At 41.8% G+C, this 26,717-nt stretch overlaps 1 protein-coding gene across 2 annotated transcripts in view; it reads right to left on the minus strand.

Annotated features, from left to right (window-relative positions):
• The window catches only part of LOC106585266 (phosphatidylinositol 4,5-bisphosphate 5-phosphatase A), a 46,125-nt gene extending 22,983 nt beyond the window's left edge, over positions 1 to 23,142 (minus strand). Inside the window, exons 1-2 of one of the 2 annotated variants that reach the window (XM_014171300.2) lie at positions 22,572 to 23,142; positions 1,626 to 2,187 (exon numbers count right to left, since the gene is read on the minus strand). In XM_014171300.2, coding sequence (XP_014026775.1) covers positions 1,626 to 2,173 — 548 coding nt within the window. In that variant the 5' untranslated portion in view covers positions 2,174 to 2,187; positions 22,572 to 23,142. Of the gene's footprint in view, positions 1 to 1,625; positions 2,188 to 8,222; positions 8,387 to 22,571 lie in introns of those variants that run through there. The other variant, XM_014171298.2, reaches the window with a different exon arrangement.
• Between the last annotated feature and the right edge of the window lie 3,575 nt (positions 23,143 to 26,717).

Genomic DNA, 26,717 nt, shown 5'->3' on the forward strand with positions numbered 1-26,717 from the left:
GTTCCAAACTTTAAGAAGGATGAAGGCCACTGTGTTCTTGGGGACCTTCAATGCTGTAGACATTTTTTTGGTACCCTTCCCCAGATCTGTTCCTCGACACAATCCCGTCTCGGAGTGCTATGGACAATTCCTTCGACCTCTGACATGCACTGTCAACTGTGGGACCTTATATAGACAGGTGTGTGCCTTTCCAAATCATGTCCAATCAATTGAATTTACCACAGGTGGACTCCAAACAAGTTGTAGAAACATCTCTAGGATGATCAATGGAAACAGAATGCACCTGAGCTCAATTTCAAGTATATTGGCAAAGGGTCTGAATACTTATGTAAATAAGGTATTTCTGTTTTATTTTTTTATTTTTTTTAATTACCTGTTCTCACTTTGTCCTGATGGGGTATTGTTTGGAGATTGATGAGGAAATAAATTAGTTTAATCCATTTTAGAATAAGACTGTAATGTAACAAAATGTGGAAAAAGGGAAGGGGTCTGAATACTTTCCGAATGCACTGTATGTTACCTGACTACACTATTTTATCTTGATACATTAATAATTACATGGTGTGTTAATTTTGTCAAGGTTACATGCCTACAATACCCATTGTAGTGTGCGTAGGTCGCAAGCCCATAGTAAGTCAATAGTTACTACTGTTAGCTAGCCAGATAGCCACAAAGAATTATCATCTACCTTGGATAACATTGGTTTTAGGTCATTTTTGCCTGTTATACTATCTGGTTAGCTTCATTATTATGATTCACATATAGCTAGCTAGCTGATAGTTATGAAGTAAAACGTTTGCTTTGTGTATATCTTTTTTTGTCTCTATATCCATTGTCCTGACTAGAAGGAAGGTTCAGTGAATGGGTAAATCCATAGCTAGCTAGCCACAAATAATTGTTAGCTAGCTACCCACGAAGAATTGACATCTACTGTACCTTGCATAATATTAGTATAAACTGGCTAGCTAGATTACAACGATTCACATATATCTAGCTGATAATTATGAAGTAAAACATTTGCTTTGTGTATATCTTGTTTTGTCTTTTTTGTTTTCATTGTCCTGGCTGGAAAAAGGTTCAGTGAATGGGGAGATGCAGCGTTAGCTAATACAGTAGGGGAAGTGCGAGTGCTTCTCAAATGTAATGTTTAATGCGTTCTCCACACTCTCATCCTCACAAGAGTGTACTCAAGAGAACGTCCTTGGAGAATACACTTGGAGCATGAGAGTGTGGAGCACGGTAGAACGCATATTGAGAAACAACCACTGACTTGAGTTGAGCTTGAGTTAAGAGAGGAGGAAGAGACCTTAAGAAGTAGTCCCTAAACCAGGAACTTATTCCCCTCTGGCTGTACTCTGGTGGTATGTACAGTTGTCAATCAGTTTCCTGCCCCTTTCACTTTGTTAATGGGAAACTACACCCCAGTAAAAGTTTAGTTGGATACATGCCACTGCAGCCTTTACTATGGTGCTTAGGGCTATGTATTGACAAATGACTGTGCCCCCACAACACTGAAGGTCTGAAGCCTGCTCTTAAAAAAGCGTTTTCTGTTCATGTTTAAAAAAAACAATTGTGCGGTAGTGAAAGCTGGATTGGACAGATAACACACAGAGCCTGGAGCTCACCTGAAGTCTTCTACCACCTGGGCCTGTGTGTCCGCGGTGCCCGACACAGAGAAGGCCCTCTGGGCATGAGGGTTGAGGTGGGGAGGTATAGGCCTGGAGGACGGTGGCTGGGGCACTGAGGCTGCCCTCATTGAGATGGGGTTCCGGGCCCCTGGGGGGTGGCCTGGGACTTTAGGGCCAGCCTTCGGAGTGGTTTCAGTGTACCCCACTGGCTCTCCAGGCCCCCCAGGGGGCTTGGCTGCTCCAGGCCGCAGGGGCTTATGACGGCTGGCCCCAGCTGGAGCATCAGGAGTGGATCTGTCCTGGTTAGCCTCTGTGGGGTCAGGTTTGGGCTCACAGACGTCTACAGAGCCCTCTACTCTGGGGGTCCTCTGAGGCCGTCGAGGCCGGGCTGGGACTGATGGTTGAGGAGCAGGAGCATTGGCGCAGGGTTCAGAGGTTGGCGTTTCTGTGCCTGGAGGTGCTGCTGGAGTGGGGGTTAAAACCTCTGATAGTCCAGATGGGTTCTCAGGGTGGGGCTGGCTTTGGTTCTGGTTGTCTGGATCCATCTCCCAGAAGCTCACTGAAAAACAATAGCAGGGGAAAGCCATGTTCACCATATTCCATCAGTGTGCCACGCAGTATAGACAGACTAGATGTTAAAGAAGCAATGGAGACAAAAGTTCCAAATGTCTGGTGAGGGTGGGGAGGTTTATCATGTGCTCTCATTGACTCAGCTGTTCATGTGATTGAGCAGTTCACATTCCCCCCATTCCTAGGCTGCTCTGGCAGCATAATGCCAGCCCTGAGTGTTTGGCTGTCTGCCCTCTCGTGGGCGACTGAGAGCATCTGAAACAGGTAATTAAGAGAGAGAGAGAGAGAGAGAGAGGGAAGAGAGACAGTGAGAGAGAGAAGGGTGGAGGTGTTTAATGAGAGCAGAGCATCGAGGGGAATAAGAGGAAGTGGGTGGGGAGGAGAGGGAGAGATGCAGCAGGTGATGAGCAGAGGTGGTAGAAACAGGAGAGAAAGGAGAGAAAGAGCACAAAGGAGGGGTGACCCATTTCACACTCTTATTTATACCCTCCTACACTTCACACCTCACACAGCTCTTGGACCAACTCAGAAATTGAATGAGGAGAACAAGCCAGGGTGTGGCTTATCTCAGCAGCTCTCTTTGTACCTGAGCCACCTCGTCTGTCATTCCCCCGGTAACCACGGAGATGCAGAGACAGTTCATATCAGCTCAGAACACCTGATCGACACAAGTCACAGAAACCGCTGTAGGGTCTGCAGCAACACAACCTGATAGCATGGTAATAACAACTGGGGGGGGAGGGGGGGGCACGTGGAGTATGAGCCAGCCTCTGGCCTGTGAGTGCCCCTGGGCCTGAGAGAGGTGACTCATGACAAGTCTGGGACACTGGCCATGCACATAACTCAACCACTGTGGTTGGGAGACAGAGACGTGAGGAGAGACGCCATCTCTCCGACTGGACCAGGAGATATAAGGAGGGCACCTCTTGACTGCCAAGACTGCTGGGCATCCATCCAACACAACATCACCTCACCCTCTATAAGGTTTATCTGAAAGTACTGACACTATACTGTACCTATATCACAAAGCAAATGCCAGTGCAGTGTAACAGAACAATCTTAGAAGAGAAGAACCCTTTTTGGTTCCAGGTACAAGCCTTTTTAGTTCCAGGTAGAACCCTCTGTGGAAAGGGTTCTTCATAGAACAGAAAAGGGGTTCTACCTGGAACCAAAAAGGGTTATTATGTTAATTTAGATTCATTTAGATTTTGTGTCACGGATTTACACACAATACCCCATAATTTGGAAATAGGTTTTTAGAAATGTTAACTAATTAATAAAAAATGAAAAGCTGAAATGTGTTGAGTCAATAAGTAGTCAATAACCCTTTTGTTATGGCAAGCCTAAATAAGTTCAGGAGTAAAAATGTACTTAAAAAGTCACATAATAAATTGCATGGACTCTGTGTGTAATAATAGTGTTGAACATGATTTTTAAATGACTACCTCATATCTGTACCCCACACATAAAATTATCTGTAAGATCCCTCAGTCGAGCAGTGAATGTCAAGCACAGATTCAACCACAAAGACCAGCGAGGTTTTTCAATGGTTTGCAAAAAAGGGCACCTATTGGTAGATGGGTCAACAACAACAAAAAAGCAGACATTGAATGTCCCTTTGAGCATGCTGCAGTTATTAATTACACTTTGGATGGTGTATCAATATACAACAGTCTCTACAAAGATACAGGCGCCCTTTCTAACTCAGTTGCTGGAGAGGAAGGAAACCGCTTAGGGATTTCACAATGAGGCCAATGGTGACTTTAAAACAGTTGCAGTTTAATGGCTGTGAAAGAAGATAACTGAGGATGGATCAACAACAATGTAGTTACTCCATAATACTAACATAAATGACAGAGTGAAAAGAAGGAAGCCTATACAGAATACAAATATTCCAAAACATGCACCATGTTTGCAATAAGGCACTAAAGTAATACTGCAAAAAAATGTGGCAAAGCAAATAACATTTTTTCCTGAATACAAAGCATTATGTTTGGGGCAAATCCAACAACACATCACTGAGTACAACCTTCATATTTTCAAGCATGTTGGTGGCTGCATCATGTTATGGATATGCTTGTCATTGGTAAGGTCTAGGGAGGTTTTTTTATAAAAAGAAACGAAACAGAGCTAAGCACAGGCAAAATCCTAGAGGAAACTTGGTTCAGACACAAGGAGACAAATTAACCTTTCAACAGTACAATAACCTAAAACACAAGGCCAAATATACACTGGAGTTGCTTACCAAGACGACATTTAATGTTCCTGAGTGGCCTAGATACATTTTTGACTTTTAGAAAATCTATGGCAAGAGTTGAATATGGCTGTCTAGTAATGATTAAGAACAAACTTGGCAGAGCTTGAAGAATTTTAAAATGAATTATGGTTAAATATTGTGGAATATTGGTTGGAATTGTCTCAACCAGCTTCATAAGGTAGTCACATGGAATGCATTTGAATTAACAGGTGTGCCTTGTTAAAAGTTAATTTGTGGAATTTCTTTCCTTCTTAATGCATTTGAGCCAATCAGTTGCGTTGTGACAAGGTGTCACGGTTGTCAAAAGGATCGGACCAAAATGCAGCATGGTTGTAGTTCCACATATTTATTTATTCCGTGAAACGTTGTGATACACAAATAACTAGAATAACAAAACAAACCGTGACGCAGAGAAAATAATACTACTCAAAAATGAATCACCCACAAAAACAGGTGGGACAAACATCAGCTTAAATATGACCTCCAATTAGAGACGACAACCAGCTGCCACTAATTGGAGATCATACCAAACAAAACCAACATAGAAATACAAAACTAGAAACTGAACATAGAAATACAAAACATAGACAAACACCCCCTGTCACGCCCTGACCTACTCTACCATAGAAAATAACAACTTACTATGGTCAGGACGTGACACAAGGTAGGGGTGGTATACAGAAGATAGCCCTGTATGGTAAAAGACCATGTCCTTATTATGGCAAGAACAGCTCAAATAAGCAAAGAGAAATGACAGTCCATCATTACTTTAAGACATGAAGATCAGTCAATAGGTAAATGTTCAAGAACTTTGTTTCTTCAAGTACAGTCGCAAAAACCATCAAGCGCCATGATGAAACTGTCTCTCATGAGGACTGCCACAGGAATGGAAGATCCAGAGTTACCTCTGCTGTAGAGGATAAATTCATTAGAGTTACCAACCTCAGAAATTGCAGCCCAAAATAAATGCTTCACAGAGTTCAAGTAACAGACACATCTCAACATCAACTGTTCAGAGGAGACTACATGAATCAGGCCTTCGTGGTCGATTTGCTGCAAAGAAACAACTACTAAAGGACACCAAGAAACACAAGCAACGGACATTAGACCAGTGGAAATTTGCCCTTTGGTCTGGAGTCCAAATTTGAGATTTTTGGTTCCAACAGCCGTGTCTGTGTGAGACGTGGTGTGGGTGAACAGATGATCTCTGCATGTGTATTTCCCACCATAAAGCATGGAGGAGGAGGTGTTATGGTGTAGGGATGCTTTGCTGGTGACACTGTCTGTGATTTATTTAGACTTCAAGGCACACTTAACCAGCATGGCTACCACAGCATTCTGCAGTGATATGCCATTCCATCTGGTTTGGGCTTAGTGGGAGTTTCATTTGTTTTTCAACAGGACAATGACCCAACAGACCTCCAGTCTGTGTAAGGGCTATTTTACCAAGAAAGAGAGTGATGGAGTGCTGCATCAGATGACCTGGCATCCACAATCCCCCGACCTCAACCAAATTGAGATGGTTTGGGATGAGTCGGACCGCAGAGTGAAGGAAAATCATGGGAATTCCTTCAAGACTGTTGGAAAAGCATTCCAGGTGAAGCTGGTTGAGAGAATGCCAAGAGCGTGCAAAGCTGTCATCAAGGTAAAAGGTGTCTATTTGAAGAACCTCAAATATCAAATATATTTTGATTTGTTTAACACTTTTTTGGTTACTACATGATTCCATTTGTGTAATTTCATCATTTTGATGTCTTCACTATTATTCTACAATGTAGAAAATAGTCAAAATAGAGAAAAACCCTTGTATGAGTAGGTGTTCTAAAACTTTTGACCAGTAGTGTATATATAATTCTTCCACTTTGACATTGCAGAGTATTTTGTGTAGATCGTTGACAAAAAATGTACAATTAAATCCATTTGAATCCCACTTCGTAACACAACAAAATGTGGAAAAATTCAAGTGGTGTGAATACTTTCTGTTATCTGCAATTAAAATATGTTACAAGACCTTCTGGAGGCAGGGTTGTGACCTTGATGCAAAGCTGATAGTGGAGCTACAGCTCCTGGAGGTCAGTTCAACTCACGTGACAAGTCCCCCTGAGCTGTACATGCATGGTAACATTTTGTTTTGTATGTGGGCCAATAGCTTGGTCCCTGGGCACATGCCTATAGTCCACATATGGTGTTTTTGTGGGGGAATGCGGAGGGGGGTGTCTGGTGATTCAGCACACGTGGGAGAGGGTGGGTACAAAACGAGCAGCGCTGACTGGGGATGAGTCAGGCAGGCTGGACAGTACCTACGATGACAACATCCAATGTCTGTCAACCGTGCATATACAATAGCCCATCTCATGTTTGTTCCTTTCCCATTTGTACACCTATCCTCTGGTCCCATCTCATTTACCATGCCTTAACCCCGCTCTTCCGACTCCTTATCTTCCATTTTACTTCCAACGTCTCCTCTGCCGTTATTGTTCGTCTCCATCTCACACACACTGTATCTCCCTTATTTATTATCCTCTATTTTGCCTCTTCCCTGTCATTTTCTCTGTCTATCTAATTCTATACCTAAAATTACCCTACGCTCTTCCTCTGCCTCTCCGTCTCTCTCCACGCCAAGATGACACGTGCTGTGCACTCGGCTAGCTGTCACAGTCCTGATGGCCGCTTTCACATACAGCTAGAGATAACTATCAGCAGCCAATGGAGGAATGGGGGGATGAGGTCTGGAAAGAAATGCTGGAAGACTGAAAGGGAGTATATGGGAGGTAGTGGTAGTATGACTGCTAGTGAGCAATACAGAAAGTAAGAAAATATGAAATTGTGAACATTATTGGGGAAAAATGCAAACACAGTAACTAACAAGTAAAGGAATGGTATTTTATACCTACACTCCCCTGCGTATTTATTTGGACAGTGAAGCTAAAACGTTGGTTCTATATTCCAGCATTTTGGATTAATGAGCTAATGTTTCATATGAGGCGACAGTCCAGAAGGTTGCCATTTATTTGATGGTATTCCCATACATATCTGTTTTGCCGTTTCATTTATTCACTTTGATGCACTTTTCTCTCTACGTGTATTCTGGCCTTGAATTTAAGCATGAGAATAGCATGCAATTCACCAGCTATTCGTTTGGGGTGATCGAATCAATGAAGGTGTGGCTGAGTTGTGTCTACAGATACGCCATATTCTGACCTTGACGTAATTCCCTAAAAATTCCACCACCTTTACGCGCAAGGAAACTATGAATAAGGTCTTGCGAACCTACCGGTTCCAAGTGGAAAAAGCATCTAATTTTTTTCGCTGGAAATAACCCCATTCTCTATGCACTGTAATTTACAACTTCATAATAGCTATTGATAAGAGCCAGGTAAATGAGTCATCAGTTTGGATAAGGGAATTGTAAATATAAATGACACTTGTTTTAGATCTATTTTACCTTTTAATCGTGAAATGGCAGTAAATGTGAAATGTGAAAACTGAAGCATATCAACATATCAACTTTCCCATAGTAAAGTTTATGAAATGCTGTGCCACTCGGCAGAATTTAAATTGTACGGCCTTTAAACTCGCAGGGATGGGCACTCTCGAATGTCTTAATTATAGGCTACCCCGAGTTTCTCGGTTTCCTATTTCTATCATGTTCAATATTAGCCAATAACAGAAACATACATACATATTCAACTGCTAATTTACTGTTAGTTCCCTTCATTTGGTATAGCCTACATTATCATTCCATTTAATTACATTGTTTCGTTTACCTTCATTTGCTTCCTCTGTAAACGCGGTCACGGCGGTGTGGTTGTTGCTGAGTATCATTAGTAACAGTTGAAATGTAGGCTAATTAAATCGTTATGGAGCAGAGCGCTGACCAAGTCGTAACAGTTTGAAGCCAACACATGGCGCAATACTTGGCGGTGTCATCACACAGTGCCATAGTTAGAGCAGGCAACAGACGAGGGTATAGCCTACTATTGTACACTTTTCTTCCTATTTAAATTCTACACGTTTGTACACTAATCTTCCAACATTACCATGGGTTGAAGAAATGAATGTGGCAACTTTCAGGATTAATCAAACCACTGTATTTTTGATTAATTAATATATTTAGTGTGTAAAGGCTCTACAAACCTGTTTTTTATGATTCAGAAATACTTTCCTAACCCTAAATAATCTACAACATCAGAGTATTTTTAAATCTACCAATTGGTGCTGAAAAGGAGAGTAATATGCATATATTTAGCTAGCTTTCTTTCATTGATCTATAATATTCTGAACACCTTCCCTCGAAATAACCTACTAAATATTATATTCTACTATTCTAAGAACCTGTAACCCGACACATTACCGGTACCCCTGTATTTAGCCTCATTATTGTTATTTTATTGTGTAACTTTTTAAAAACTTTAGTTTATTTAGTAATTAACTCTATTTACTTAAAACTGCATTGTTGGTTAAGGGCTTGTAAGTAAACATTTCACGGTAATGCAGATAAGAATAACAGTTACATGTAGTGGAGTTACTTTTAGTCATTTCCATATTAATTAAACATTTACCAATCATTTTTTTGGCAACATCCATATATATATATATGTCATTTTCATTTATGTTATAATATATTAACATTAAGATTCATATGTAAACAGAGTTGATCAAAAAATGGATCTACAAGCACAAAGGAAAAAAAGGGGGGAAAACGGAGAAAACCCCACCGTGTCATGCAAGCACATTGTATTCGGTGCATGTGAAAAATAAAATTGTATTTTATTTCAGTCTATCGACAAAATGTACAACTAAACAATACACCTTAATTCATTTAATGATAAATGTACTGAAAACCCTATTGAATGAAAACCCCATGAAAAAATCTGTTGGCCATCAGTTGGGAAGGTCTTCAGCAGTTACATATTTGCATATAGACACATACATTTATTCAAAGCGTGCAAGGTAGCCACACCTGCAGAGTGTGTTACACGACTGAATAAGGTAAGTCTTAATACCAAATATCAAATCAAATTTTATTGGTCACATACACACGGTTCGCAGATGTTAATCCGAGTGTCGCGAAATGCTTGTGCTTCTAGTTCCGACAAGTAATCTAACAAAATCACAACGACTACCTTATACACACAAATGTAAAGGCTGTTGCGCCTTCTTCACCACGCTGTCTGTGTGGGTGGACCATTTCAGTTTGTCCGTGATGTGTACGCCGAGGAACTAAAAACTTTCCACCTTCTCCACTACTGTCCTGTCGATGTGGATGAGGGAGTGTTCCCTCTGCTTATCTCCTTTGTTTTGTTGACGTTGAGTGAGAGGTTATTTTACTGGCACCAGACTCCGAGGGCCCTCACCTCCTCCCTGTAAGTCGTCTCAACGTTGTTGGTAATCAAGCCTACCACTGTAGTGTTATCTGCAAACTTGATTGAGTTGGAGGCGTGCATGGCCACGTAGTCATGGGTGAACAGGGAGTACAGGAGAGGGCTGGGAAGGCATTCTTGTGGGGCCCCAGTGTTGAGGATCAGTGGAGTTGAGATGTTGTTTCCTACCTTCACCACCTGGGGGCGGCCCATCAGAAAGTCCAGGACCCAGTTGCACAGGGCGGGGTCGAGACCCAGGGTCTCGAGCTTAATGATGAATTTGGAGGGTTCTATGGTGTTGAATGCTGAGCTGTAGTCAATGAAGAGCATTCTTACATAAGTATTCCTCTTGTCCAGATGGGATAGGTCAGTGTGCACTGTGATGGCGATTGCATCGTCTGTGGACCTATTGAGGTGGTAAGCAAATTGGAGTGGGTCTAGGGTATCAGGTAGGGTGGAGGTGATATGATCCTTAACTAGTCTCTCAAAGCACATCATGATGACAGAAGTGAGTGCTACGGGGCGATAGTCATTTAGTTCAGTTACTTTAGCTTTCTTGGGAATAGGAATAATGGTGGCCATCTTGAAGCATGCGGGGACAACAGACTGGGATAGGGATTGATTGAATATGTCTGTAAACACACCAGCCAGCTGGTCTGCGCATGCTCTGAGGATGTGGCTAGGGATGCCGTCTGGGCCGGCAGCCTTGCGAGGGTTAACATGTTTAAATGTTTTACTCACGTTGGCCACGGAGAAGGAGTGCCCACAGGCTTTGGTAGCGGGCCGTGTCACTGTATTGTCCTCAAAGTGAGCAAAGAAGTTGTTTAATTTGTCTGGGAGCAAGGTGTCAATGTTCACAACGAGGCTGGTTTTCTTTTTGTAATCTGTGATTGTCTGTAGACCCTGCCACATACGTCTCGTGTTTGAGCCATTGAATTGCAACTCTACTTTGTCTCTATAGTGACGCTTTGCTTGTTTGGTTGCCTTGCGGAGGGAATAACTACACTGTTTGTATTCGGTCATGTTTCCAGTCGCCTTGCCATGACTAAAAGTGGTGGTTTGCACTTTCAGTTTTGCGCGAATCCTGCCATCAAGCCACGGTTTCTGGTTAGGGAATGTTTTAATAGTCACAGTGGGTACAACATCTCCGGTGCACTTGCTAATAAACTCACTCACTGAGTCAGCGTATGTTGTTGTCTGAGGCTATGCGGAACATATTCCAGTCCACGTGATCGAAGCAATCTTGAAGCATGGAATCCGATTGGTCAAACCAGCATTGGATAGACCTGAGCACGGGCGTTTCCTGTTTTAGTTTCTGCCTATAGGCGGGGAGCAACAAAATGGAGTCATGGTCAGATTTTCCGAAGGGAGGGCCTTGTATCCATCGTAGAATTTAGAGTAGCAATGGTCAAGAATGCTACCAGATCTTGTCGAGCATTTGATATGCTGGTAAAATTTAGGTAGCCTTGTTCTCAGATTAGCTTTGTTAAAATCCCCAGCTATAATAAATGCAGCCTCAGGATATATGGTTTCCAGTTTACATAGAGTCCAGTGAAGTTCTTTCAGGGCCGTCGAGGTATCTGCTTGGGGGGGATATGCACAGCAGTGACTATAATCGATGAGAATTCTCTTGGGAGATAATGTGGACGGCATTTGATTGCAAAGAATTATAAGGTCAGGTGAACAAAAGGATTTGAGTTCCTGTATGTTGTTATGACTACACCATGAGTTGTTAATCATAAGGCATACACCCCCGCCCTTCTTACCAGAGAGATGTTTGTTTCTGTCAGCGCGATGCGTGAAGAACCCAGGTGGCTGTACCGACTCTGACAACATGTCCCGAGTGAGCCATGTTTCCGTGAAACAGAGAATGTTACAATCTCTGATGTCTCTCTGGAAGGCAACTCGTGCCCTAATTTCATCCACCTTGTTGTCTAGAGAGTGGACATTGGCGAGTAATATGCTCGGGAGTGGTGGATGGTGTGCTCGCATTCTAAGTCTGACCAGGAAGCCACTCCGTCTGCCTCTCCTGCAGCGACGAAGTTGTTTTGGGTCGGCCTCTGGGATTAGATCCAATGTCCAGGGTGGAGGTCCAAACAAAGGATCCGCTTTGGGAAAGTCATATTCCTGGTCGTAATGTTGGTAAGTTGACGTAGCATTTATATCCAATAGTTCTTCCCGGCTGTATGTAATAACACTTAATATTTTCTGTGCTAACAATGTCAGAAATAATACATGAAAAAACTAATTACTGCATCTGTCGGCGCCATCTTAGAAGTGCGTAGGAAAGGCGTGCTTAGGAAAGGCGTAAATGTCCTAGGAAATGCTGAATACAACCGTGAAATGCTTACTTACAAGCCCTTAACCAACAAAGCAGTTTTAAGGAAATAGAGTTCAGAAAATATTGACTTATGTCTTTCCTCCTGAGGACTACACATGGGCCTGAATAGACAGGCTCTGACTGACAGCAGCTACTTCTCATTCCACACACGTTCTACAGGGAGAGAGAGCGGAATGATTTAATAATAGCAAATCTGTTATGATGTTTACATGCACCTCCATTGAGAGAGCAGGAGCAAGAGTGACAGCGAGAGCAAAAGAGAGGGAGTGCGTACAGCAAACAACACACAAGAATACAGCACAAAAAAGTATAAACAGAATTTTAAACTGGATGGTTTCAGCCCTGAATGCTGATTGGCTGACATGGGTATTTATTTCTACTGTTCTAATTACATTGGTAACCAGTTTATAATAAGCAATAAGACACCTTGGGTGTTTGTGGTATTTAAGTGATAATGCCCGAGAAGCCGGTGTTTGGAGGATATATTGGCACGGGTGTTGTTAGGCCCGAGGGCTGGCGACCGAAGATGTGGGCCATTTTTGCCCCGCCTCATGGGTCTCCCGGTCACGGCCGGCTGCGACACAGCCTTGGATCGAACCTGGAACTGTAGTGACGCCTCAAGCACTGCGATGCAGTGCCTTAGACCGCTGTGCCACACGTGAGGCCCAGGAATTCGGTTTTAACCAATCAGCATTCAGGATTAGACCCACCTGTTGTATAAATGATCAATATACCACGGCTAAGGGCTGTTCTTATGCACGACACAACGCGGAGTGTCTGGATACAGCCCTTAGCCGTGGTATATTGGCCATATACCACACCCCCTTCGGCTTTATATCTTAATTATAAACTGGTTGATTTAAGCCCTGAATGCTGATTGGCTGAAAGCCGTGGTATATCAGACAGTATACCATGTATATAACAAAATAAATACGTTTTACTGTTCTAATAAAAATGTGGAACCGGTTTATAATAGCAATAAGGCACCTCAGGGATTTGTGGTATACAGTGCATTCGTAAATTATTAAGACCCCTTCCCTTTTTCCACATTTTATTACCTTACAGCCTTATTCTAAAAGAGATTAATATAATTTTTTTCCTCATCAATCTACACACAATACCCCAATCTACACACAATACCCCACTGCGCCACAATACCCCTAATACCCCATACACACAATACCCCACACAACACCCCAGTGAAAACAGGTTTTATACATTTTTGCAAAAAAAAAGGAAAAAAGAAAACATAATACCTTATTTAAATAAGCATTCAGACCCTTTGCTATGAGACTCGAAATTGAGCTCAGGTGCACCCTGTTTCCATTGATCATCCTTGAGATGTTTCTACAACTTCGTTGGAGTCCACCTGTGGTGATTGGACATGATTTGGAAAGGGACACACCTATCTACATAAGGTCCCACAGTTGACAGTGCATGTCAGAGCAAAAATTAAGCCATGAGGTCAAAGGAATTGTCCATAGAGCTCAGAGACAGGATTGTGGCGAGGCACAGATCTGGGGAAAGGTACCAAACAAATGTCTGCAGCATTGAAGGTCCCTAAGAACACAGTGGCCTTCATCATTCTTAAATGGAAGAAGTTTGTAACCACCAAGACTCTTCCTAGAGCTGGCCACCTGGCCAAACTGAGCAATTGGGGGAGAAGGGTCTTGGTCAGAGAGGTGACCAAGAACTCGATGGTCACTGATAGAGCTCCAGAGTTCCTCTGTGGAGATGGGAGAACCTTCCAGAAGGACAACTATCTCTGCAGCACTCCACCAATCAGGCCTTTATGGTAAAGTGGCTAGACGGAAGCCACTCCTCAGTAAAAGGCAAATGACAGCCCGCTTGGAGTTTGCCAAAAGGCACCTAAAGGACTCTCAGACCATGAGAAGATTTTCTGGTCTGATGAAACCAAAATTGAACTCTTTGACCTGAATGCCAAGCGTCACATCTGGAGGAAACCTGGCACCATCCTTACAGTGTAGCATGGTGGTGGCAGCATCATTCTGTGGGGATGTTTTTCAGCGGCAGGGACTGGGAGACTAGTCAGGATCGAGGGAAAGATGAACTGAGCCTCAGACAGGGGCAAAAGTTCACCTTCCAACAGGACAATGACCCTAAGCACACAGCCAAGACAAAGCAGGAGTGGCTTTGGGACAAGTCTCTGAATGTCCTTGAGTGGCCCAGTCAGAGCCCAGACTTGAACCCGATCGAACATCTCTGGAGAGACCTGAAAGTAAAGGGTCTGAATACTTATGTAAATGTGATATCGTTTTTTTTTTTTTTTTTTACATTTGCTAAAATTTAAAAAAAACTGTTTTTCCTTTGTCATAATGGGGTATTGTGTGTAGATTGATGGGGGGTTAAAAAAAAACGATTTAATCAATTTTAGAATTAGGCTGTAACGTAACAAAATGTGGAAAAAGTCAAGGGGTCTGAATACTTTCCGAATGCACGGTACTATGGCTAATGGCTTTACCCAGGCACTCCGTGTTGCGCCGTGCATAAGAACAGCCCTTAGTCGTGGTATACTGGCCATATACCACACCTCCTCAGGACTTATTGCTTAAGTAAAGACTGTAGAACAAATAACAAAAACAAATGGCCCTACATTACCAGTCATAACCAAAGCTTTCCATGCGAGGTGTCTTATATTGATGATTTGAAATGACCAGCCCAGATATAGGATTTAAATAACTCAAATCAAATCAACGTTTATTTATCACGTGCGCTGAATACAACAGGTGTAGACCTTACAGTGAAATGCTTACTTACAGGCTCTAACCAATAGTGCAAAAAAGGTATTAGGTGAACAATAGGTAGGTAAAGAAATAAAACAACAGTAAAAAGCTATATACAGTAGCGAGGCTATAAAAGTAGCAAGGCTACATACAGACACCGGTTAGTCAGGCTGATTTAGGTAGTATGTACATGTAGATATGGTTAAAGTGACTATGCATATATGATGAACAGAGAGTAGCAATAGCGTAAAAGAGGGGTTGGCGGGTGGCGTGCAACACAATACAGATAGCCTGGTTAGCCAATGTGCGGGGGCTTTGGGGGTAAAAACTGTTGAGAAGCCTTTTTGTCCTAGACTTGGCACTCCGGTACCGCTTGCCATGCCGTATCTCCTTCTATTCAAGGTTATTCTGAATAAAGTCCTATATACGTCCTTATGTAGCATATCATTACCTAAACCAAAGCAATAAACCCCTATCCTGAACAGTGGTAGTCTCTCCACAGGTTTTTATTGAAGTAAATCACTCTGGCAGAATTGTTAAGACTGATCACATTCAGCCTACATCTTCAGTGCTCAGGGTTAAAATTACAGCTGAAGAGTGTGCTGCTCTGCTCTGCCGCCCTCCAGGGCCATATGTCCCTCCTGACAGAGATACAAATGATGTCCTGGAACAAATAAGTGGCACCTCCAGCTGCAGCCACCACTGTAGACCAACCTCTTCAAGGTCCTAGTGCTACTGGGACCCAGAAGAAACCAACCCCACATCCAGGACCTCTGTCTCCAGAAACCTCAATTATAATGGGGGTGAAGGGCCACCCTGTCATGGAAACGTATCCTCCCTCGCAAGACCCCCCAGGTCCTAACTGTCTATCTAACTAGTCTATCTAGAACCACTGCATGTGAATCTGCCTTTGTTTGGGTAGTTACAGTCTGTCCCATTGCTGCAACTCCCGTACGGACTTGGGAGAGGCAAAGGTCGAGAGCCGTGCGTCCTCCGAAACACGACCCAGCCAAGCTACACTGCTTCTTGACACAATGTCCACTTAACCCGGAAGCCAGCCGCACCAATGTGTTGGAGGAAACACCGTACACCTGGTGACTGTGACAGCGTGCATGCGCCCGACCCGCCACAGGAGTCGCTAGAGCGCGATGAGACAAGGACATTCCAGCTGGCCAAACCCTCCCCTAACCCAGACGGCGCTGGGCCAATTGTGTGCCGCCCCATGGGTCTCCTGGTTACGGCCGGCCGCGACAGAGCCTGGACTCAGACCAGGATCTCTAGAGGCACAGCTAGCACTGCGATGCAGTGCCTTAGACCACTGCGCCACTCAGAAGGCTGAACCAGAGATATTCTATAATGTTGTAAATGTATCCGCCTTTGTCTAACTAGAACAACTGCATGCAGTCCTGACAACTCTCAACATGACTGTCTGAAAATGAAAGTGAGTAGGTATTTTATAACCGAGAAATGGAAGAAACGATCCTCAGTAGGCTTTGAGAAGCTGGTATACTTTGGCTGGACAGAGTAGTAGACGACTGCTCATGATGTTAACTGTGAAGGACAAGTCATGTCTGGGTAATAGGATTTGGTCTTTATGCAGAGGCACCATGCTCGATGCCAGTCACCTGATGGAATCCAACAAATTGTACCGATAGTGTCAATATATAAAATAAAGGGCTCCAGTCATTAAGGAGAACCAGTAGAGGCAGAACACAAGGAAGTTGTGCTTGGATGACTGGAACATTAGACAGGCCCCATGGATCTGGATGACTAATGTCTGCATGTGCGTGGAATCAAAGGCTTTTGCAATCTTAAAGGGAAGTCAATTAAATACCCAAGAGTTCCTTCTTGCCCTGCTGCTATCTTTTAAAATTAAAAATATGAATTCCCTTCAAAAGGCCTTGCCAGAGGATGTAACAACACAACATGATTTGGGGTTTGGGGTTTGTGATAGTGGATGAGAGTGAAGGGGGGTGACTTCATAATCTGGAAACTACAATTTAACTGGTGGGCCTGTGGTTACAGGAGCAGGATTGGATAGGCACAAAATATTTTGGGTCTTGTCTTAAACATAAATTAGGACACATACTCAAATACTTTATCTCTCTCTCTTTCTAGGCAAACGGAGGCGTATAGCTGCACATTAACAACAAAAAAGTGAATCCCCATCTGCTAAGGGTTGTTCAGTCTGTGAGCAGCAGAATGAGACCATGAGAGGCCTGTAGGACAGAGCTATTGGCAGGAGCTGCAGTGACCCAGTCGAGGAGTCTAACAGGCTGATGATGAGACACTAGGGGTGTGAATGTCTGGGAGCCATTAGATACAGTACAATAAGCATATTGATAAACTGGAAACACAATACTACAGTGAGGGAAAAAGGTATTTGATCCCCTGCTGATTTTGTACATTTGCCCACTGACAAATAAATGACTATAATTTTAATGGTAGGTTTATTTGAACAGTGAGAGACAGAATAACAACAAAAAAATCCAGAAAAATGCATGTCAAAAATGTTATAAAATTATTTGCATTTTAATGAGGGAAATAAGTATTTGACCCCTCTGCAAAACATGACTTAGTACTTGGTGGCAAAACCCTTGTTGGAAATCACAGAGGTCAGACGTTTCTTGTAGTTGGCCACCAGGTTTGCACACATCTCAGGAGGGATTTTGTCCCACTCCTCTTTGCAGATCTTCTCCAAGTCATTAAGGTTTCGAGGCTGACGTTTGACAACCTGAACCTTCAGCTCCCTCCACAGATTTTCTACGGGATTAAGGTCTCGAGACTGGCTAGGCCACTCCAGGACCTTAATGTGCTTCTTCTTGAGCCACTCCTTTGTTGCCTTGGCCGTGTGTTTTGGGTCATTGTCCTGCTGGAATACCCATCCACGACCCATTTTCAATTCCCCGGCTGAGGGAAGGAGGTTCTCACCCAAGATTTGACGGTACATGGCCCCGTCCATCATCCCTTTGATGCGGTGAAGTTGTCCTGTCCCCTTAGCAGAAAAACACCCCCAAAGCATAATGTTTCCACCTCTATGTTTGACGGTGGAGATGGTGTTCTTGGGGTCATAGGCAGCATTCCTCCTCCTCCAAACATGGCGAGTTGAGTTGATGCCAAAGAGCTCCATGTTGGTCTCATCTGACCACAACACTTTCACCCAGTTGTCCTCTGAATCATTTAGATGTTCATTGGCAAACTTCAGACGGGCATGTATATGTGCTTTCTTGAGCAGGAGGACCTTGCGGGTGCTGCAGGATTTCAGTCCTTCACGGCGTAGTGTGTTACCAATTGTTTTCTTGGTGACTATGGTCCCAGCTGCCTTGAGATCATTGACAAGATCCTCCCGTGTAGTTCTGGGCTGATTCCTCACGGTTCTTATGATCATTGCAACTCCACGAGTTGAGATCTTGCATGGAGCCCCAGGCCGAGGGAGATTGACAGTTCTTTTGTGTTTCTTCCATTTGCGAATAATCGCACCAACTGTTGTCACCTTCTCACCAAGCTGCTTGGCGATGGTCTTGTAGCCCATTCCAGTCTTGTGTAGGTCTACAATCTTGTCCCTGACATCCTTGGAGAGCTCTTTGGTCTTGGCCATGGTGGAGAGTTTGGAATCTGATTGATTGATTGCTTCTGTGGACAGGTGTCTTTTATACAGGTAACAAACTGAGATTAGGAGCACCCCTTTAAGAGTGTGCTCCTAATCTCAGCTCATTACCTGTATAAAAGACACCTGGGAGCCAGAAATCTTTCTGATTGAGAGGGGGTCAAATACTTATTTCCCTCATTAAAATGCAAATCAATTTCTAACATTTTTGACATGCGTTTTTCTGGATTTTTTTGTTGTTATTCTGTCTCTCACAGTTCAAATAAACCTACCATTAAAATTATAGACTGATCATTTCTTTGTCAGTGGGCAAACGTACAAAATCAGCAGGGGATCAAATACTTTTTTCCCTCACTGTATCTATACATTATTTGAATTGCAGATGCCTTTGGAAGTTGTGTTTGAATGTTATGATATAAAAAACATCCTGTTCTTATAACACGTGTAGCAATATGTCATGTACATATAAATTGGTTAATTACTTCTTCAAACTATAGTGAATGTATTATGTATGTACTTTTGGCATTAAATATAATTGAATGTCAGCAGGAAAGAATATCAATCTGTAAATCCTTAAAAATCCATAAAATGTGAAAAGGGGAAAAAGGCCAGCACTGTGAGTTCACCAGTCCATCAGGCCAGAGGGCATAGGTCACGCTAATAGAATAACAGTAACCGGGGTTGTAATGCTTTTCTACCAGTCAGAGAAAAAAAAAAAAGAAAACAAGCTACAGCAAGTTATATGGTTGAAATGACCCCAAGGAAAAGTAGAAAAAGAAAGCTAACTGAATGAAATAAGCCATTCTGAGGTGATATCTTGACTTCAGTCTCATGTACTTTAGCCTAACACAGATCTCTTGACAAGTTGAATTGTGTGCAACAACCATTGGTCCTTATGTTCTAAATTAAGTGACTGACTGAAGAGATGTATAAATGGATTTCTTCAGGAATCCAATCAACCAATGACTGAATGAGGCCAGTCGCTTGTGTGGCCTATTTCTGCTCCTATTTCAAGGACATTGTGAGAGAAAAATTGAAGGTCGGTTTAATTTGGTGTTTCAGTGTCAGATCTTATCTCAGAGCATGTTTGTGTATGTGTCAGGTAGATAACAACAGAGAGAGGACATCTGTGTGTTTTAACAACATGATTATAAATCATGACCAGTATATGGGTGTTGTGGCTATTTCAATCAAGAGTTAGACCATGTTAATTAGTGCAAATGTGTACAAACATGGATGCATGAGGGAACATTAGTCTAGTTGCACAAAGGATTTTTCCACCACTAGACATAACAATGGCCTAGGAGGTTTTTATTATACAATCACTATCCAGACTACTTGCTGAATGTTTATCTTCCCATAATGGGCTCGGTGGTCCGATTCCTGTATCTTAACCCCAACCTCTTGCTCCACTTCCTGAAGCTGTGTAACTCAATCAGAGGCAAAAAGTAACATGAAAGAGAAGCAGAGTAGGGATAGATACCATGATTTCCGACAGTGGCATATGGGTTATATAATGATAGCCTATAGTAGAGTGCCTATTGCAAACTGATTATACATAGGAGAAATTAATTGGACATAAAATTAATATTAGCATAATATGATTTGTACCACTCTTCTGAGTAAGACAACTGAAACTGATAATGTAAAGAAGAACACTGTCAATGTTTGTTTACATTATTCCTTGCATGTTAGGGTACTAGGAGGTAACTTGCCCCCTCCAAAAAAACAAAAAAACAATGTCTAATTGCTGACACGAAAAAGCAACGTTTGGAGAAAAAAATTGCTATGTGATTTAAGGTCATGCTTAATAAGCAAATAAACTATCAAGGGAAATAAATGGCCACATTTGACACTTTTTTTAGTTATTTCATGAAATGCTGTTTTTAGAAAAGGGGAGGTTTTTTTAAGTACCAGGGTAACTGTACTTGTAAGTACCCCGTTACGCTCTCCCTGCCTCTTTCACTGTGTTTTTGTGCTTTTATTTGTAGATTGGGGACAGGTGGAGCTGATTGGGTCGTTAAGGTGACAAGTTGCACCTGGGTTTGGGATCTTCTCTCTCTCTCTCTCTCTCTCTCTCTCTCTCTCTCTCTCTCTCTCTCTCTCTCTCTCTCTCTCTCTCTCTCTCTCTCTCTCTCTCTCTCTCTCTCTCTCTCTCTCTCTCTCTCTCTCTCTCTCTCTCTCTCTCTCTCTCTCTCTCTCTCTCTCTCTCCACAAGCACCATTTTGTTTTGTGATCTGGTTGATTATGTTTTTGGATTAGGTGCACCCTTCAACATATTTTACCTTCATCCATGCATCTCCATTACACCCCTCACATGCCTACTTTCACACTTCACAGGTTAGTTTTCCTTTGTAGTTTTACACTTTGTTAGTTATTTAAATAAATATTTTTGTTACTCCTTAACTGCCAACGTGTAGACTCCCTTTCTTGTCACCATCTAAAAGCCAGGTTGTGACACCCCCCCATGGGTAGAAGATTAAGGGTTTCACACAAGTGTGTTAATATCATTTCATCCGTTTTATTTAGAAATTCTTTAGTAAGTAATACTTAAAAGCTAAGTCTGGTTGTCTTATTTTAACTATTTAAATATAATTTGGGGGGGAAATGGGGTTGCGTATGTCACCATTATTATCCGCACTATGAGGAGATTTGATGTAAAGATCCTCTTTTTAACTCACCTGCACATACATTTTCTTTGTTCTTTCTTTGTTGTTTCTTTTCTATACAATCCATTATGTACAATTGCACTAAATATTATTTGAATAAATTGAGATTGAATCCCAGCAGTCTTTAAAATGACATTCAAGAGCAAAAGATTTTCTACAGTTGTTTTTAATTAAAAAAGGTATTCATTGGAATATAATATTGGAATAGAATATAACTGATAACACTAAATAACATTGGAATATAACATTTAATAATAACTTAAGTAATTAATTCAGTGTAACATTGATGTGGCAACTCTCTTATGCTCTGCTATTGCACGTTTCTAATTTGTAGATACGTCACAAATAAAACTATGCCCAGTAAAATTGGAGAACAACTCACGAGCCCCCCTCCTCACACCTAATCCAGTCCCCACCTGTGACTGAAAACAGGGGGAGAGATGCCAATTGAAAAGCTCTCCCTTAAAGATGTAGCTAGATATATAGCTATATAACATAAATGCTGTGTAAAATAGCTAAAGGCTACAAAGTAACATTAACTGTAAAGCTATCAGTCACTAGTGGAAACATTTACAACGCAATTATGTTATGTTATCTTTTTATGTGTTTTACATAAACAATCTGGTAGTAAGGTTGCTAGCTAGCCCTCCTAGCAGCTTATGCGAACTAGCTCATAAACTAGTGCAAACTGAGCTAGTCATTGTCTAAATGACTGGTAGACGCACATTCATAACCTTAAAGGGGTAATTAGCCCCTGGGGGGGATGTGGGCGAGTTGCCCCCAACACACTCATCCAACATATTACTACTTTACTCAAAAAGTATCTTTATTTTTCTGTTTAAACAAGTGGACTATATATCTTAAGGCTTTCCTACTTATATATAAAAAATGTAAAAAACACAATTTCAAAAAGTTTGATCAACTTACCACAAAATATTTTTGTTGAAATATCTCCAAATGTTGTGATGATATAGAGGAAATGTTTTGTTCAGCAAGAATAGTGGCAACCAAGGAAAGTGTTGGGAAAATAATTTGGTGACATCTTGTGGTCTTTATGTGAATTAAATGTGTGTGTGGGGGGGGGGGGGCAGTTACCCCCTAGTACCCTACCATCAAGTGGGCTAGATTTTATTTTTACTGTACAGCTTGTAGTGGTCGTGTTTATGTTAGGTAATAACTCTGGATGTTACAGCGAGTCAGAGGACACCATATGAAATACATGAAATCATCAGAAATAATATAATCCGAACAAATATGAAAACACATACACTCACTACTGTAAGTCACTCTGGATAACAGCGTCTGCTAAATGACTAAAATGTACATGTCTAGGATTGGCGGCAGCATGCAATGACGTGTCTTTACTATAACACAGTTACAGAACTAAATTACCTGTTCAGTCAATATCACAGATGAAAGGATGACAGGCGACGAGATAAACCCTCCGAATGAAGGATTGGTTAGTTAATTTACAGTATAGCCTGATGCTTGTTCGGCGCAACCTCTCCTGAGGATGAATAGGTCTGAGCTATTACTGTATTTACGCCTTGTCAGAGGATGAGGTTTAAATAGCCTTCCACGTTACAATACTGTTATAATATCAGACCTGCCTGACGTTCTTCAAATGAAACCATCGGCATCACAGCGCGTTCCACACTGGCGATAGAGAGCAGGTGAGCTACCAAGTGAACTTTTGCAAGGTTCCAAATCCACGCTCACGAGAAAAAGATAGGCTACATTTCATAAACAAACCAGCCGTACGTCCATATTAACCCGTTGCGCTTATCAGTTTATAGTCTGAATGATAAAACAACCGTTACACGCCGAATGCAAGTACTGCGTCGATTAAACCGTTATTTCTTGGACTGTTTGGTAGCCTTTGCCCTTTAAATTGTGAACGTGAACACTCTTTCGGCCGGTTCCGTACACGAACGTCCACTACGACTACGCGTTGCTCTGTTGATGATGAGTAGCTACTCAGACAGCCTACAGTAGCGAGTGTGGAGCTTTACCGCCGCACAGCGGTTAGATTTGTGAACTGGCTCTTTACAGAAATGGAACCGTGAAGGTTGCTCAATGTCGTGCAATTTGGCAAGGTGGAACGTGCGTCTTTGCGCATCTTTACAATATTTTTATTTTATTTTTATTAACAATATAATAAATGTGCCTTGATACCTCTTATTTACAATGTATTACATTCAGTCCTATCCGTGTCCACGGGCTAGTCTATACCCCGCTCATCTGTTTACCTAGGCTACAGGCCGCCTACTATTCTACACGTGCATCCATTCAAAGACTCCATACGCGCCCGCGACGTGTCCATATTTAAATGTCATATTGATACTAGAGCAGGTTTTGCTATGTCTCATGTGGCCTATTATGTAAACATGGGCCGAGTGTGGACTACTTGTGTTTCTGAGTGTTTCTCAGTTAGGAGAGGCAGTAGGCTACACTTCAGTTCCCACGAACTACACAAAGAATTACCTCGGGCCAGAGCTACACCATCAAGCTCTTGATAATGAGGGAATAGAATGGCTCATTTAAAGCCACAGCATTATAATATTGCAAAATGTATTATGATTAAACATATGTCCACCATCTATTAAATGACAATAACATAAAATTATAGTGGAGTAGGCCTAGGCCATAAGGGCCACAGAATACAAGCTCTGCTTTTCTAGTGACAATGCAGAGATCATTTGCAATGCAACAAGGAGACAGGCATTCATAATTGAAAATGATTAATTATTCATATTTATGAATAGGTTTACCCACTGTCTGTATCCATAAGCACGGTGTATATCCTATGACAAATAGCTATGAATCTCTGAGCTGAAATGACACTAAATAGACTCCAGGTTTAATAAACCTTTAAAAAACAGAATCCTAACGTCAGCATCAACACTAATGAAATGATCACTTTTAATGAGCTATAACCCACAAATAACCAAGTTCTGAAGCTGTGATTACTAGCAACATTAAGTTACAAAGGCAACATCCCAGGGTTCCTGTCCACCACATAAGGCCTACTGTACAACTTCCTGAATGACAGTGTAAAACCTCTGTAAAATTCATGACCTTCCCCCATTTATTGTTGTGGATGAGTCTGGCTCAGTTCCATCCCCAATGTGGCCATGGGGCATAGCACCTGTTTACTTTATTATTCTCACTTGTTTACCCACCAATTAGCTACTGTTTAAAGATACAATCTGTCTTTTCAACGGTACAATCTGTCATTTCAACAGTCTGACCCAGTTTTGTTTGGTAAAATGAGTGTAGCCAGTGGCACCTAGCGGCTGCTATGAGATGAGTTTAGCAATTTGCATATATAACTAAAGCGTACTTATTAGGGGGAGTGTTGGTTCCACCCCAGAGGACAGCGAAGGGTGCACATTCCCTGTTCACACCTTTTGACCGTGTTTATGAAAGTTTGTCGAACTTTGGGTAAGCTAACTTTGGTTTCTGGTTCTGTGAATGTTTTACCGCTTGCTAAAGTATATGACAGCCATCATGTAAAACAATGATTTGTGTTTCAGTGACATGATCAACACTGTCTGCAAGATGTGGTATTGCCACCGTTTTGTTGGTTGTGTAGGCTGGGAAAGTATGGCCTACCAGCACTGCTTGTAACATTATAATGTAAATTGAGTCTATTTGATAATGTTGTGTATTTAATAAAGTATAAAAGTTTTGGTATTGCTATTTTGTAAATGAGCTGGGGTATAATTATGTTTGTATTTTTCAGAGCTTCAGAGAAGCCACTGCTGCTCTTACTATCAGGTTTACTTTGTGTCCCTTACATCAGGTAGGCAGGGTTTGGTATTTTGTTTAGTCAGCCCTGGCAAAAGAGCTGGTATCATGGCAAAAGATGTGGGGATGCCTTATCATGTGCACTAGTTTATTTTGATTTGTTATATGTTTGTTTTTATTTTTTGTCTTAATCTGGCACTATTTCCCTTGCGAGCCCTACAGGCTTTTCTTCTGAGAAAGCTATTTGATTGGAGAGCAGAGGCGAGTCCTATCCCAGTGGGCACAGACAATCAATTCAACATCTACTCAACGTTGGTTCAACGTAATTTTGTTAAAATTAAGTGGAAACAATATTGATTCAACCAGTGTGTGCCCAGTGTGATGTATTCAAGTGGGTGCCTGCATGCTAATTACCACAAGTATGTTATCCACAAAAGTATTGCATCAGCCTGCTATCATATCAAGAGTGTTTAATCATGAGTGTGTTCATCTTAAAGAGTGTGCATAATGCTTTATTTATCCCACCCTGCTCCCTGCTGCTAATGATTTGTGTGTTCTCCATGTATACAGTACATTTGGAAAGTATTCAGACCCCTTGACTTTTTCCACATTTTGTTATGTTACAGCCTTATTCTAAAATGTATTAAATTGTTTTTTCCCATCATTAATCTAAACACAATACCCCATAATGACAAAGCAAAAACAGGTTTTTATAAATTTTCCTCCAGACGTGACGCTTGGTATTCAGGTCAAAGAGTTCAATATTGGTTTCATCAGACCAGAGAATCTTGTTTCTCATGGTCTGAGAGTCCTTTAGGTCCCTGTTGGCAAACTCCAAGCGGGCTGTCATCTGCTTTTTACTGAGGAGTGGCTTCCGTCTGGCCACTCTACCATAAAGGCCTGATTGGTGGAGCGCCACTGTGTTCTTGGGGACCTTCAATGCTGCAGACATTTTTTGGTACCCTTCCCCAGATCTGTGCCTCGACACAATTCTGTCTTGGAACTCTACGGACCTTTCCTTTGACATCATGTCTTGGTTTTTGCTCTGATATGCACTATCTACTGTGGGACCTTATATAGACAGGTGTTTGCCTTTCCAAATCATGTCCAATCAATGTAATTTACCACAGGTGGCCTCCAATCAAGTTGTAGAAACATTGAGCTCACATCTGAGCTCAATTTTGAGTCTCATATCAAAGGGTCTGAATACTTACATAAATAAGGTATTTCTGTTTATTATTTTAAATAAATGTGCATTATGGGGTATTGTGTGTAGATTGCTGAGGGACATGTTTTTATTTAATACATTTTAGAATAAGGCTGTAACGTAAACAAAATGTGGAGGAAGTCAAGGGGTCTGAATACTTTCCGAATGCACTGTAAGTCTAGCCAGTGAGTGTGTGTGTGTGTGTGACTGTGGGATCTATGACTTGTATTTATTGTTGTGTCTTATTCATAATAAACCTTGGTCCCGTGGACCTCTCCTCTTGAATATAAAGGTGCTGTAGTAAAATGTACATGAGGAATTGAGCAATGGCTATAGGCTACAATCTTTACAGCCTTATTCTAAAATTGATTAAATTGTTGGTTTTTTTACCTCCTCAATCTACACACAATACCCCATAATGACAAAGCAAAAACAGGTTTTTAGAAATGTGTGAAAATGTTTAAAAATGTAAAACTGAAATATCACATTTACATAAGTATTCAGACCCTTTATTCAGTACAGCAGCGATAACAGCCTTGAGTCTTTTTGGGTATGACACTACAAGCTTGGCACACCTGTAT

This window comes from Salmo salar, chromosome ssa24 (genome assembly GCF_905237065.1).
Source record: "Salmo salar chromosome ssa24, Ssal_v3.1, whole genome shotgun sequence".
Taxonomy (NCBI): Eukaryota; Metazoa; Chordata; class Actinopteri; order Salmoniformes; family Salmonidae; genus Salmo; species Salmo salar.